This window comes from Nycticebus coucang, chromosome 6 (genome assembly GCF_027406575.1).
Source record: "Nycticebus coucang isolate mNycCou1 chromosome 6, mNycCou1.pri, whole genome shotgun sequence".
NCBI classification, from domain to species: Eukaryota; Metazoa; Chordata; class Mammalia; order Primates; family Lorisidae; genus Nycticebus; species Nycticebus coucang.
The window spans coordinates 22,290,245-22,306,650 of NC_069785.1; the positions used below are offsets into that span (position 1 = coordinate 22,290,245).

General features: G+C 39.4%; 1 protein-coding gene across 4 annotated transcripts in view; it reads right to left on the bottom strand.

Moving 5' to 3' along the window:
- The window catches only part of AKAP6 (A-kinase anchoring protein 6), a 603,334-nt gene that overhangs the window by 314,096 nt on the left and 272,832 nt on the right, over nucleotides 1-16,406 (bottom strand). For all 4 annotated transcript variants that reach the window (XM_053594741.1, XM_053594742.1, XM_053594740.1 and 1 more), the window contains one exon: nucleotides 9,370-9,621. In XM_053594741.1, coding sequence (XP_053450716.1) covers nucleotides 9,370-9,621 — 252 coding nt within the window. The remainder of the gene's footprint in view (nucleotides 1-9,369; nucleotides 9,622-16,406) is intronic.

Here is a 16,406-nt window from a genome sequence, read left to right on the forward strand (position 1 = left end):
AATGGCATTGAATAGGTAGATTGCTTTGGGAAGTATAGACATTTTAACAATGTTGATTTTTCCCATCCATGAGCATGGTATGTTCTTCCATTTGTTAATATCCTCTGCTATTTCCTTTCTGAGGATTTCATAGTTTTCTTTATAGAGGTCCTTCACCTCCTTCGTTAGGTATATTCCTAGGTATTTCATTTTCTTTGAAACTATGGTGAAGGGAGTTGTGTCCTTAATTAGCTTCTCATCTTGACTGTTATTGGTGTATACAAAGGCTACTGACTTGTGGACATTGATTTTATATCCTGAAACATTACTGTATTTTTTGATGACTTCTAGGAGTCTTGTGGTTGAGTCTTTAGGGTTCTCTAAGTATAAGATCATGTCGTCAGCAAAGAGGGAGAGTTTGACCTCCTCTGCTCCCATTTGGATTCCCTTTATTTCCTTGTCTTGCCTAATTGTATTGGCTAGAACTTCCAGCACTATGTTGAATAGTAAAGGTGACAGAGGACAACCTTGTCTGGTTCCAGTTCTAAGAGGAAAAGCTTTCAGTTTAACTCCATTCAGTAAAATATTGGCTGTGGGTTTGTCATAGATAGCTTCAATCAGTTTTAGAAATGTGCCACCTATGCCTATACTCTTCAGTGTTCTAATTAGAAAAGGATGCTGGATTTTATCAAATGCTTTTTCTGCATCTATTGAGAGGATCATGTGATCTTTATTTTTGCCTCTGTTAATATGGTGGATAACGTTTATAGACTTGCGTATGTTAAACCAGCCTTGCATCCCTGGGATGAAGCCTACTTGATCATGATGAATGACTTTTTTGATGATAAGCTGTAATCTATTGGCTAGGATTTTGTTGAGAATTTTTCCATCTATATTCATGAGTGAGATTGGTCTGAAATTCTCCTTTTTGTTTGGGTCTTTTCCTGGTTTTGGTATCAGGGTGATGTTTGCTTCATAGAATGTGTTAGGGAAGATTCCTTCTTCCTCAATTTTTTGGAATAATTTCTGCAGTACAGGAATAAGCTCTTCCTTGAAGGTTTGATAGAATTCTGGAGTGAAGCCATCTGGACCAGGGCATTTTTTAGTTGGAAGCTTTTTTATTGTTTCTTCGATCTCAGTGCTTGAAATTGGTCTGTTCAGGAGCTCTATTTCTTCCTGGCTAAGTCTAGGGAGAGGATGTGATTCCAAATATTGATCCATTTCCTTCACATTGTCAAATTTCTGGGCATAGAGTTTCTGGTAGTATTCAGAGATGATCTCTTGTATCTCTGTGGGATCAGTTGTTATTTCCCCTTTATCATTTCTGATTGAGGTTACTAGAGATTTTACTTTTCTATTTCTAGTAAGTCTGGCCAATGGTTTATCTATTTTATTTATTTTTTCAAAAAACCAACTCCTTGTTTCATTAATTTTCTGAATGATTCTTTTGTTTTCAATTTCATTGATCTCTGATTTGATTTTGGATATTTCTTTTCTTCTACTGAGTTTAGGCTTAGATTGTTCTTCTTTTTCCAATTCCATAAGATCTCTTGTGAGACTGTTGATGTGCTCTCTTTCTGTTTTTCGAATGTAGGCATCTAAAGCGATGAATTTTCCTCTCAAAACTGCTTTTGCAGTATCCCACAGGTTTTGGTAGCTTGTGTCTTCATTGTTGTTATGCTCAAGGAAGTTAATGATTTCCTGTTTTATTTCTTCCTTCACCCATCTGTTATTCAACAGAAGATTGTTTAATTTCCATGCCTTTGGGTGGGGTCGAGCATTTCTGTTAGAGTTGAGTTCCACCTTTAGTGCCTTATGGTCTGAAAAGATACAAGGTAAAATTTCAATTCTTTTGATTCTGTTGATATTTGTTTTGTGTCCCAGGATATGATCAATTTTGGAGAATGTTCCATGGGGTGATGAGAAGAATGTATATTCTTTATCTTTAGGGTGGAGTGTTCTATATGCGTCTATCAAGCATAGTTGTTCTAGGGTCTCATTTAAATCTCTTATATCTTTGTTTAATTTCTGTTTAGAGGATCTGTCCAACTCTGTAAGAGGTGTGTTAAAGTCCCCTGTTATGATGGTATTATCAGATATCATATTGCTCAGACTGAGTAAGGTCTGCTTCAAGAATCTGGGAGCATTTAAATTGGGTGCATAAATATTTAGAATTGAAATGTCTTCTTGTTGTAGTTTTCCCTTGACCAATATAAAGTGACCATCTTTGTCTTTTTTGACTTTAGTTGCTTTAAATCCACATGTATCTGAAAATAAGATTGCAACTCCTCTTTTCTTCTGAATTCCATTTGCCTGAAAAATTGTCTTCCATCCCTTGACTCGGAGCTTTAATTTGTCTTTTGAAGCCAGGTGTGTTTCTTGCAGACAGCAAATGGATGGCTTGTGTTTTTTAATCCAGTCAGCCAATCTATGTCTCTTCAGTGGGGAATTCAAGCCATTAACATTTATGGAGATAATTGATAAGTGTGGTAGTATTCTATTCGTCTTATTTGGTGAGAGTCCATTGCTTAGTTTTATCTTTTGCATCAGTGTGGAGGTTAGGCTCTGTCCTTTGATTTCTGAGTTCTTACTTTGCTGCTGATCCATTGTGGTGGTCAGTGTGCAGAACAGGTTGAAGTATTTCCTGTAGAGCTGGTCTTGTTGTGGCGAATTTCCTCAATGTTTGTATATCCATAAATGATTTGATTTCTCCATCAATTTTGAAGCTTAGCTTAGCAGGGTACAGAATTCTGGGCTGAAAATTGTTCTGTTTAAGTAGATTAAAGGTAGATGACCATTGTCTTCTTGCTTGGAAAGTTTCATTAGAGAAGTCTGCGGTCACTCTGATGGATTTGCCCCTGTAGGTCAACTGGCGCTTACTCCTGGCAGCTTGCAGAATCTTTTCTTTTGTCTTGACTTTGGACAGGTTCATCACAATGTGTCTTGGAGAAGCTCGGTTAGAGTTGAGGCGACCTGGGGTCCGATATCCCTCTGAAAGCAGTGTGTCAGAATCTTTGGTGATGTTTGGGAAATTTTCTTTTATAATATTCTCTAGTATGGCTTCCATTCCTCTGGGGCATTCTTCTTCCCCTTCTGGAATTCCTATAACTCGTATGTTGGAACGCTTCATAAAGTCCCATAATTCTGATAGTGAACGTTCTGCTTTTTCTCTCTTCTTTTCTGCCTCTTTTACTATCTGAGTTATCTCAAAAACTTTGTCTTCTACCTCTGAAATTCTTTCTTCTGCATGGTCTAACCTGTTGCTGATACTTTCCATTGCATCTTTAAGTTCCCTGATTGACTGTTTCATTTCCTTCAGCTCTGCTATATCCTTTTTATATTCTTCATATCGTTCATCTCTGATTTGATTCTGTTTTTGGATTTCCTTTTGGTTATTTTCCACTTTATTAGCAGTTTCCTTCATTGTTTCCATCATTTCTTTCATTGTTTTCAACATGTGTATTCTAAATTCCCTTTCTGTCATTCCTAACATTTCTGTATAGGTGGAATCCTCTGCAGTAGCTACCTCATGGTCCCTTGGCGGGGTTGTTCTGGACTGGTTCTTCATGTTGCCTGGAGTTTTCTGCTGATTCTTCCTCATGAGTGATTTCTTTTATCTGTTTCCTTGCCCTAATTTTCCTTTCACTTCCTCTTGCTCTTTAAGATCTTGTGCCTGTGGACTAAGGGTTACAGGACCAGAAGGGTGAGAAGATTGAAGAGCAAAAAAGGGATGAAAGAAAGGAGGACCGAGTGATAAGAAAGAAAAAAAAAAGAAAGATAGAGAAAGGAGAGGGGGTGGGGATAAGGAATATTGACAAAAAGAAGAGAGGCACAGAAAGAGGGAGACAGGGCAATATAGGTGTACAGTAGGGTACTTTGACCCAACTTTAAAAAACCCCACCTTCTGGGGGTGCCCCAGTTGGGTGGTTCCCTTGAGGTCAGCAGCTCTTTGCTAACCTGATCAGACACAGTACCCCACCTCCACCAAGTAGAGAGGAAAGACAAAAATGCTATAAATCAAACCAAAACAAGCAAACAGAAAACTTTACGGGGATACAATGGGGTGAAAAACCAAATGATAGCGGTAGAAACACTAGCAAAAATGAAGTTGTAGTTATTAAAAAAGGCAGCAATGGGAAATTATAATTAAACTAGAAAAATTGAGAAAGAAAAAGGGATCTGTATGGAAAAGATTGAAATTAAAAAACAAAAGAACATCAACAACGTCAAAATAAACAAACAAACAAACAAAAAAAAAGAAAAAAAAATACACAACCAAAAACAAAGCAGTTTGTATATGTTATTGAATATTGTCTGGGCAACACGTGGTCTTATGGGGTATGAGATGTTAGTCACAGTTCTGATACGACTAGAGGCAGCTGATTTCTCAAACCCCAGCAGGTAGACACCCTAAATCTCTCTTCAGCCCACTTAAAAGGCACTTTGAACTTGTAAACTTGCTGAGCAGAAGCTTTCCCAGCTTTCTCGCTGGAATCACTGCTTAAGTGGCTATCCACTTACCCAGGGTGCCAAAACAGGTCTCACTCTGCCCCTGAGGGTTAGGGCTGCAAGGCGGCTCAGACCCCACCCTTAGGCTACTTGGTTGCTGGGTTACCAGCTCCCACCCGTTTCTAGCTCTGCGACCCTGAGGGCGGAGCTTGCCGGGGCAGATCACTGACAATGGAGCCGTGTGACCCACCGCCAAACACTATTAGCTCCGTCTGGCTCAGCGGCTCAGACTGGGGCCCTAGACAACGGCCAAAGTTCTCCGCACTCCCGCTCAGGCCTTCCCCAAGGCAGTTCAACTCAGTGCCAAGTCCAAGGACATCAAAACAGTTCACAGGTAAGGCCTTTCTGGTTTGCAGTCTCGCTGCTACTGAACTTACAGTTGTGGGCGGGTTTAGACGGATTGAACACACGCGACCACTTGCCGGTTTTCCACTGTTTTAGTCCTCCTCTTGGGGTCCAGAAGTCTCTTGCTGACTCCCTGTAGCCTCATAGGAGTGATGATAGGCAGTTCCCACCAGCCAGAGATGCCTGGAGTCCTATCTCCCCCGACTCACGGTGCCCAGATGCAAGGAAGCTGTTACTCGGCTGCCATCTTGCTCCGCCTCCGACCTTAAGCATTCTCTTAACTGCTCTTAAATTTAATTTGATCTCATGTATAAAATGGAACTGCTTTTAATACTCCATGCTAGATGAAACAAGTATAAAGTGCTTATCATAAGCTCTGGATATAGAAAATTTCAGTATAACACATTTTTTACACAATTTTGAGGTTTGCCTTAAAATATTTCTGATTTTTTGGTTGTTGACTTTTTATTTTAGCAAGGAATTTGCCAATTTGTTTACTAGATATGGTCTGCTCCATGTTTAAGTAAAGAATAAAATTTATATTCTTTTTTCATGGAAAAAAGAACTTTCCATTTTCTTGAGTTTCAAACTTCCTCTTACGTGTGACTCTGAAAGTCAACTCATTTCTCACAAGAGAATAATGAATCACCTTTATTAGAAGGAAATCTACTATTCTGGTTTACCAACTTTGGGTTTATTTTTCTGTTTAAAAAAAATTTTTTTTCATCATTTCCCTCTGCATTCTACAGATTTTTTCATAGCCGAATTTATTCTGACAAAACTAAAAATTTTATCCTAATTCCTCACCTATTAACCATAATTCCAGTATTCTAGAAGAACAAAAAAATAAAACTAAGCAGCTTTTAAATGTTCTCTTATAGTTACACCAGAAATTCAAAAAAATGGTATTAGAAATCCAGTTTCAGGAAGGATGATAACAGAGGCAGAACTTCAATTCATAAAAAAAAAACCCACAGAGCAAATGACTGAAAATGCACCATTTCTTTACCACTCACACAAAATATTCTTTTCTCTCTACAGCAGAATTAAAGACTGACCTAAAAACATAAAAAATGTATTAAATTGCTTCTAACCAAATCCATAAATAATTGAGTTCATATTGTGACAACCTTAATGCATGCTACTCAATGTAAACTCATAGCTATGAAAACAGTGGCCAGTAACCATTTTGGCCTCTATGCTTTTCATTTCTTGAGCTGTAACTTCAGGAATGATACAAGTTCAAGTAAGTGCATGATGAATGTACTCCACAAAACAACAATAACAACAATGGTAACAATAAGCCCTAAAACACTGCTATATCCCTAGCTCCTACAACAAAGAGTTGATGATCAGTAAGGATTTATTGAATGAATAAATAGACATGTAACTTAAATTGGTTTGAATTAATTATTTTTAATGCTCCTACCCACCAGCAGTAGAAAATAGAAAGATTCAATCACTGTTCAGTACTGGATGTTGAAGAAGGCTAAGGTAGATATCTAAAGAAAGGTTTCTACAAGGTGAACAAACCTCCCTCATCTCTGATCTCCATTAGCACATACCCGAGTGGATAGCAGATTTGGGGAAGAGCTAGTCAGCTTGAGAGTCTTTGCAGTCTCCTGTCACCACAAGAGTCCCAACTAAGAGCCCTCCAGAGATCTAACTTGAAAGGGTGGCACCTGGGAACTAGCACACAACCCACTATTCATCCTGTGGTTACTCTGCTGAAGTCTACCACCTCTGCACTGCCACAGTAACAGGGAGAACTAACCAAAAACAAGGACTGTGACTTAAAGTTAGAGGTGAGCCTAGTAGATTTGGATTCCCTGCTAAGGTCATGCAGAGAGAGAGGGTGCCACAGCAAGAGCATCTTTATTTTGAACAAACAAAAATCAACAAGAATAAATCATTTATGGGAATAAATACAGACTTGTTTTACGTTGTTGATGTTAGAGCCACTGAAACATTAATAAATTAATAAGCTAGTGAATTATGAAACACTCATTAGAAGGCCTTTAATCTTCATATTTATGTAAGTGCCTTATAAACTTAGAGAATATTTATTTTCTAGCACTAAAGTGGCTATTAAGAAGCCAGGGACTTTACACACACACACACACACACACAAAAATGCATCCGTATATGATATCCATTTGTATCGTACAGCCACTGCTTAGAAAGCACAATACGTTTTCTACAAATATATGTCAATTTTATTTGCAAATGGGAGAGTTCACTTGGATTCAAATTTACAGGGTCTGTTTTTAAGTTATCCATCAAGAATAACAATAAACTCATTAAAGTACTCAATATAAACAGGAAAAACTCAAATCTATTGGGTATGTAACATTCCAATGTCCATTTGATTCACAGTATCCAGAATGATTTTTCTAAAACATGAATCTAATCATAGCAGTTCACTGAACAAATACTTCTTTTATCCTCAAAATAAAGTCCAATTCTCTTAATATGGCTTTAGAAGCTTATTTTTTTTAATCTTCATGATCTGACCTCCACGTACCTATTATCCCAAACCCTGCCTCCTGGTCCTTCTCTTTTTGCTCCAGGGCTAACAGCAGCTATCAGAGCCTGCCACCCTCTTTCTTGCCTCCGGTCTCTGATCACGCCATTTCTTGAGTCTAGAACATTTTCTACTCTGTTCACCAATCTAATCCTGTCTCTCCTTCAGGTCACAGGTTAAACTCACTTCTGGAAAGCCTTCACTGTCTGAATTAGGTGCTCCTTTCTCTGTCCTCCTGTGGCTTCTTGGAGACTGGTTACAGTTTTGAGAAAAATGGGAACTGGACTCCGGCCCCTCACCTCTGACCACAGAATTCAATATAACCCAACTCAGCTATTCACAAAAGGCTGAGACAAACAGTTTCCTAACTACCAGAATTCAGCCCATACACATGGAAGAAAAGGGCTAAACTGTCTCGTGAGTCATGTTTTTACCACCACTAAAATAAAACACCCACACAAGCGGATACAGCACCTAGCTACAAAGAATCCAGATCTAACTGCCTGAAGCCAGAATAGACCCCAATAATGACCTTACCCTGACTTTTTCCTTATTATAAAAATCTCATTTTAATGCTAAAAGTCATGCCTGGGGTGGAGATTTAACACGCTAATGAGACATACCACGAGTGCAGAAGCAGGGAATAAAACCACACAGGAGTAAGAAAATCTCCACCTGCACCATGCTTATACATCACCCTGTCCCTCCCTGCACACCTCTTTAAAACTCTTCCTGAAGTCCCCTCAGGGAGTCAGCCTAATCACTTTCCTTGGTGCTGCCTCCCTTGTGCTGGAACAGAAGCCCCAATAAAGCCATGGCTGTGACTCCCCTTAAGCCCCCTGTTAATTTCTTTTCTTTTTTTTTTTTTTTTTTTTTTATTGTTGGGGATTCATTGAGGGTACAATAAGCCAGTTACACTGATTGCAATTGTTAGGTAAAGTCCCTCTTGCAATCATGTCTTGCCCCCATAAAGTGTGACACACACTAAGGCCCCACCCTCCTCCCTCCATCCCTCTTTCTGCTTCCCCCCCCATAAACTTAATTGTCATTAATTGTCCTCGTATCAAGATTGAGTACATAGGATTCATGCTTCTCCATTTTTGTGATGCTTTACTAAGAATAATGTCTTCCACTTCCATCCAGGTTAATACGAAGGATGTAAAGTCTCCATTTTTTTTAATGGCAGAATAGTATTCCATGGTATACATATACCACAGCTTGTTAATCCATTCCTGGGTTGGTGGGCATTTAGGCTGTTTCCACATTTTGGCAATGGTAAATTGAGCTGCCATAAACAGTCTAGTACAAGTGTCCTTATGATAAAAGGATTTTTTTCCTTCTGGGTAGATGCCCAGTAATGGGATTGCAGGATCGAATGGGAGGTCTAGGGAGAGTCTGAGGGTCTGTGCCAGTAGCAGTCTGGCCTCAATGTCCATTCACTCGGCTCCACTCTAACGAAGGCAGAGACCACGTTTTGATCATTATAATATTCTTACCACTTAGCCCCTGGCATGTATTAAGTGCTCAGTAAATATTTATTAAATAATTGAAGGAAGACGGGAAGCCAGGTTAGCACCAACAACAATGGATGGTATCTGTGCAAATTACCAAGTATGAGTTAACTCGGGTCTAAAGCCCCATTCACCAACCTGAGCAAGAGCAAGACCCCATCTCCACTAAAAATAGAAAAATTAGCCGGGCATTTTGGTGGGCACCTGTAGTCCCAGCTACTTGGGAAGGTGAGGCAAAAGGATCACTCGAGCCCAAAAGTTTGAGGTTGCTGTGAATATGAGACTGTAAATAAATAAATAAATAAATAAATAAATAAATAAATACAATAATAAAGCCCCATTCACATTAGAGTGCCTTAGATTCTGCTCTTAGATTGAAAGCCTGGCTCAGGGCCTGCTTATTTACCTGCAAAGAATTCCTATCTCACCTCCCTAAACTGAAAACCTTTTCAAATGGTCACACTTGACAAGGTATGACTTGACTTCCAAGACGACCCTCACCTCAGTTGTCTCCTCAGAGAAAGCTTGCAGGATGTCCGTCTGCCTGGTGTAGTTGCCATTGGCGTCCTGCAGACCTTGCAGAATGCGCTCCCGCAGGACCAGCACCGAGACGCGAAGCTGGTGCCAGAGGAGCTGCACGGCGTGGATGTCCACGATCACGTTGACAGAGTAAGACAGCAGCTTCAGAGAGAACTCCGTCTCCAGGAGGGCGTGGATTTGCTCCACATGATCAGAAATATCTTCACAAATGTCCTGCAGCAAAGAAAAGCAAAATATGTGAGAACTACTTTGCCTTATCCCAGAGGGAGGTGGGGTGGTGACAAAGGTAACTCAGCTAACACCAATCAACACTCCAAAAGTAGCTCCTGTGGGATACCTGGCCTTTGTTTTAGCTCCGATACATAGTAGCAGGCCATCTCTCTGTGATCTGGGCCTTTGTTACATATAAGTAAGTTAATCTTTTTTCTACACCACACAATTCCTACTACTCTTTCTGATGCCCTAAATCAAAGTTCAGCCAAGGTAAAAGGTTCATCTAACTAATCCACTCTCTTGTTCTCTTTGTTACTATTTATTTGGGATTCTGGAAGGGAGCCAATAGCTGTTCCATTTGCTAGCAGATACTATACTAAGCATCAATATTTCAGGACATGAACACCTTCAGGTATAAAGAAAGACACGCCAGAATGTGTACTTCATAGGAACTCCCAGCCATTCTTAATGAGCTATGGGGTCTTTGATGTAAGGGACATTTGTCACTCTCCCACAAGTACAGGATTTAAAATCACAGTGGATATCTAAATTTTCAACCTATACTTTATAAGCAGAATCACTCTTAAGAAGGAAAGCCAAAAAAATCTCAAGGATGAAAAAAGACAGTTTCATTTTGTTTAAAAGACCCAGACATTTTAAACAAAATCAAAGCTTTGGTTTCCTCTATACATACTATTAGGCACTTGTTCTTACAAGTTCTCAGATGTTCATTGTGCTGTCAGAGGCCAGCAGCATGAAAGCCATTCACCAGTGGTAGTATTTACTTGGGCAATTTATGAGACCATTAAGCATCAAAATGATGTATAGGTGTCAGCGAAAAGGGCCAGTTACTCATTTTTTAGTTGTGCATCAGTGATTTTTTTAAATGGAGCTTTTATTTATGATTTTTGTTAAAGCGAAAATTTTAAGATAGCATTTGTGCTCTGAGCCCTATCATCAGTGTCAAAACAGTCACGCCATGCTGGAAATGTAACTTCTGATTTCACATAATTCAGTTACTTTTTAAAAGAGAAACAGTAAAATACACAACCTGTCTTTAACAATGTACAATAACAATAGGCAAAAAGGGACTACTGAATAATGGGAAACTGTACTCAATTTTGAATAATTATGATATAATCCTAATGAATGCTTGAATATTAGTTACTGAAACCTAAGGACTAATTGATAGGGAAATAATTGGTAAAAATAACTTGGCACAGATTAAAAAGTTTAAACTAAGTAGAGTTTGGTACCCTAATTAGGTAAGGTTCTTACAAATGTGGCCCATGAACTAATGTGGTCCAACAGAAATTGGGGACAAATATATTAACCTACTAACCAGTATATGGGAACCAATCATAGCCAGATTAGCTAGTCTCTGCTGGGCTGTAATTGCTATCATCAGATATTCCACATTACCCAGGATTTCTAGTTGAAGAATCTACTCCACATATTCCCCCACACCTCTTATTCGTGGTATCCTTTACCACCACCTCAAGGCAAACGCTCCATTTCCTTTGGCCTGTTAGGATGCTTATTTCCACAATTTGTTAATCCATTCATAGAAATAAGCATCCTAATAGGAACAAATTTTGGTATTTGAACACTATGGAATATTATGCAGCCATTAAAAAGATGGAGACTTCACATCTTTTATGTTTACATGGATAGAGCTGGAACATATTCTTCTTAGTAAAGTATCTCGAGAATGGAAGAAAAAGTATCCAGTGTACTCAGGGCTATTATGAAACCAATATATAATCACCCACACTTTCACACGAATGATAAAACACAACTATAGCCCAGAATGAAGGAGGGAAGAGGATGGTGAGAGCAGGGGAACCTCATCTATTGTGCATAATGCAAGGGTACATGTCAAATCTACTAAGAGTAGAGTATAAATGTCTTAACACAACAAATAATTGAGTGAAGTGAAGGCCATGTTAACCAGTTTGATGTAAGCATTCTAAATTGTGTATAAAATCAGCACATTGTACCCCATAAATGCATTAATGTACACTTTTATGTTACAAATAAATAAATAAATAAAGGATGCTTATTTCCATCTTGTTCTGTGTTGTCTTTGGACGTTCCCTCCCTACTATTGGCCTCTTCCAAATTCTCCATATTTACCTGACTAGTACCCCCATTCCATTGTAAAAACATTTCTTAACTTCTTTGCAGAATGCTGCATCAACTTCCTGGTCTCACTCCAGTCAAGCATCCTGGTTCCCCCGTTCCTTCCCAGGGGAGGCTGTGCATGCTCCTGTCCCTCACCTAAGAGACGGGGGCAAGGCTGATGGGGGAAAGGCTGGCCTCGGGGTCTCTCTGCCACTTTGACACTTTCTGACCACTGCCCTTTCACCTCTTACTAACACCTTTCTTTCCCAGCAGGTGCCTACTATATTAAACCAGTGATTTTTCAACTGGTGTGTGGGAAAATTTTTCAGGATCATTAAGGCTGGTGTGGTGGCTCACAGCTGTAATCCTAGCACTCTGGAAGGCCAAGGTGGGTGGAATCCCTTGAGCTCAGGAGTTCAAGACCAACCTGAGCAAAAGTGAGGAAACCCCCCCACCCCCCGAAAACAGAGAAACTAACCAGGCATTGTGGCAGGTGCCTGTAGTCCCAGCTCCTTGGGAGGCTGAGGAAAGGGAATCACCTGAGCCCAAGAGTTAGAAGTTGCTGTGAGCTATGATGCCACCACATTCTATCCAGGGCACAGAATGAGATTCTGTTTCAAAAAAAAAAAATCATTATTTTCAAAAGTTCAAAACACAGTTAATTAAGTATGTTCTTTTTCCTATTTTTTTTTTTGATCAACATAATTAAGTGTGCTGTGGAAATTTAACTATAGGTTTGAGTGTGCCATGAGATTAAAAAGGTTGAAAAACACTGTTGTAAAGCTTACCGTCTTCCTCCCTCAGTGCTGTTACCTACATTCTTCCCTTTCACCTCTCAACACTCCATTGAAAAATGTATCTGGGTCATGTTTTACTCTCTCCATACCAAGCACACCATCATGCTGGGTAATTTCAACGTTCACACTGATGAACCAACCAACACTCTAGCCTCGAGTTTCCTTTATTCCACAGCTCCCAGGACCTTCACACCCATTCTGCTGGGACAAGGCTCTGCCATAGATGCACTCTCGATTTGTTGTCACTCCGCCTGTGTAACAATATCAGAAAATCCGCTATGCATTCAACTTCTTCACTCCTGTCTCTCACTGTTAGTGCTCTACAACCTCATCTAGGCCACCAGCCCCTCCATGGGCCCTTTCTCATATACCATCCTGTTCCTAGCACAGCATTTGCAGAGATCAACCACACTCCTGGGAGTGATCTCAACTTCCTCACACCCTTGACTTCAGAACTCAGATTTGTTAGCCTCTGTCTCCCGAGTGTCCCTTTGAGAGGGAAAGGCTTGAGTAACCTTTATGCCACCTCCAAATAGCCAAATAGCTATTTGGCTATTTGAAGTAGCTCACCTACTTCACATCATCCCCCAATACAAAAGCTTATATATAGGCTTGGCACCACGAAAACCTCATGTCAAACAAAGCACATGCCATCACCCCTCTTCTACATGATTTGGCTCCTTTATAACAGATGTAGCAATGTACTCAGAGCCTGGTCATAAGTCAAGATTTCCAGGCAGCTAACCAGGGAAAATGATCTACAAGGGACACTGAAGTATTACCAGTGCCAGTTAACTTAGGTTCCCGTACTCCACTCCTCCCAGGACTGGGTAAGGTAACGTGGCTCCATTCCCACAGGAGCATACTCCCCCTACAAATGTTGACCTCCCAAGCTAAGTAATGCATAGCATCATGCAACTTTCTGGAGTCTATTAATTTATTTAATTATTTTTATGCCCTCTACCCTGCCACCAGTTGTCAAAAATCACATGAACACACAAACTGTAGAATAAGAACTATAGGTTTTTGTGTATGTGTGTCCCAGTCCCCAAAATATGAACTTTGCTCTGCACATTTGATGAGATTTATTTTGAGAAAGGTAACTGAGTAATTCTGAATCTATAATACTTTTTAATAATGAAAAAACTTTTACATGTAGACATCCAGTTCTCCCAACACCATTTATTGAATAGGGAGTCTTTCCCCCAAGGTATGTTCTTGTTTGGTTTATCAAAAATTAGGTGGTTGTAAGATGTTAGTTTCATTTCTTGGTTTTCAATTTGATTCCAAGTGTCTATGTCTCTGTTTTTGTGCCAGTACCATGCTGTCTTGACCACTATGGCTTTGTAGTACAGACTAAAATCTGGTATGCTGATGCCCCCAGCTTTATTTTTGTTACTAAGAACTGCCTTAGCTATACGGGGTTTTTTCCGGTTCCATACAAAACGCAGAATCATTTTTTCCAAATCTTGAAAGTATGATGTTGGTATTTTGATCGGAATGGCATTGAATAGGTAGATTGCTTTGGGAAGTACAGACATTTTAACAATGTTGATTCTTCCCATCCATGAGCATGGTATGTTCTTCCATTTGTTAATATCCTCTGCTATTTCCTTTCTGAGGATTTCATAGTTTTCTTTATAGAGGTCCTTCACCTCCTTCGTTAGGTATATTCCTAGGTATTTCATTTTCTTTGAAACTATGGTGAAGGGAGTTGTGTCCTTAATTAGCTTCTCATCTTGACTGTTATTGGTGTACACAAAGGCTACTGACTTGTGGACATTGATTTTATATCCTGAAACATTACTGTATTTTTTGATGACTTCTAGGAGTCTTGTGGTTGAGTCTTTGAGGTTCTCTAAGTATATGATCATGTCGTCAGCAAAGAGGGAGAGTTTGACCTCCTCTGCTCCCATTTGGATTCCCTTTATTTCCTTGTCTTGCCTAATTGTATTGGCTAGAACTTCCAGCACTATGTTGAATAGTAAAGGTGACAGAGGGCAACCTTGTCTGGTTCCAGTTCTAAGAGGAAAAGCTTTCAGTTTTACTCCATTCAGTAAAATACTGGCTGTGGGTTTGTCATAGATAGCTTCAATCAGTTTTAGAAATGTGCCACCTATGCCTATACTCTTCAGTGTTCTAATTAGAAAAGGATGCTGGATTTTATCAAATGCTTTTTCTGCATCTATTGAGAGGATCATGTGATCTTTATTTTTACCTCTGTTAATAAAAACTTATTTTCCCTCTTCTTCTATGTAAACATTGAACAATTCTATAAAGAATAATTATAGTAAAAAAAAAAAAAGAATTATAGTGAGACCCCCTCACTACAAAAAAAAAAAAACAAAAACAGAAAACTTAGCCCAGCATGGTAGTACACGCCTACAGTCTTAGCTACTCAAGAGGCTGAGGCAAAGGAGTTGCTTAAGCCCAGGAGTTTGAGGTTGCAATGAGCTGAGATGACACCACTGCACCACCTGCACTCTAGCCTGGTCAACAAAGCAAAATTCCGGGAAGAAAAAGAGGATGGGTAGGGGAGAGGAGGAGGAGAAGGAGATTAATTTGAAGCTTCTAATGTTTAGCCCATTAACCATTGCCAGTTTATTGGACATTTTTTATGAAGTAAGCTAAAGATTATGGACATTCTGTTTATTTTAATGCAGTCAGATAACTAGATATTAGAGACTTTTAAAAACACTTTGCTGAACGGCTGTCTCCCACCAGGAACTTTTTGGAATTAAAGACTCACAGAGATCTGACCATGAGAGGCCCTGCAGGCACTAGATTTAACTCGGTGAAGTGGAAGCCTTGGGGAAGGAAGGTGTTGGACCAGGGCCTAACTGACACATGTGAGGAATCATTGCTCCTCTGACTCAATTGAACCTGTGAGTCGAGCAGATAGCCCTGGAACCCAGACTCAGTTCACAGGGCTGACCTGCTCAGTGGACAGCAGATTTGCAATCACTGTGGTGACTCCCAGGGGAAACTGTAATTTCAGAGGAGAGCCATGGTGTTTAGGAATATGAAAAGAAACAATCCCTTCAGAATCAGAGATCTAGATATCTTGGGTACAGTGATGTGTACCTGTAGTCCCAGCCACTCAGGACACTGAGTTGGGAGGATTGCTTGAGGCCAGGAATTTGAGGCCAGGCTGGGAAATATAGCAAGACCCATCTCTATTTTTAAAATAAATTTCAGTTTTGATTTTCATTTCCCTGATTATTAATTAGTGATGTTGAACATTTACAAAAGACATTTTTTTTTTTAAGAAAAAGATAAGCTACAAATTGGGAAAAAGTATTCGCAAATCACATATCCAGTAAAGGACTTATATCCAGAATATAGAAAGAACTCCTAAGACTTAAGATTAAGAAAATAACCGACCCCACTATAAAATGAGCAAAAGACTTGAACACTTTATCGAAGTGGATATAATGATGGCAAATAGTAACATGACAAAATGTTCAGCCTCATTAGCCATTAGGGAAATGCAAATTAAAACCACAATGAGATACCAGTATACACCCAATAGAAGGCCTACAATAAAAAATTACTGACAGTGCTAAATGCTAAGGACTTCCAGAGCCATCTCTCCTATGCTACTGATGGGAATTCAAAATGGTACAGTCATTCTGGAAGATTGCTTAGCAATTTCCTATAAAGTTAAACACACAGTTAACACATAACCCAGCAATCTCACTCCTGAGTGTTTGCCCAGGATAAATGTAAACTTATAGACACACAAAAATGAAAAGAATTTCTGCTCACAGTCACCAAAACCTAAATGTCCTTCAATAAATGAACAAAAAAACCATGGTACTTCTATATAACCTGCAGGAATATTTAAAAAATAAACCATTGATA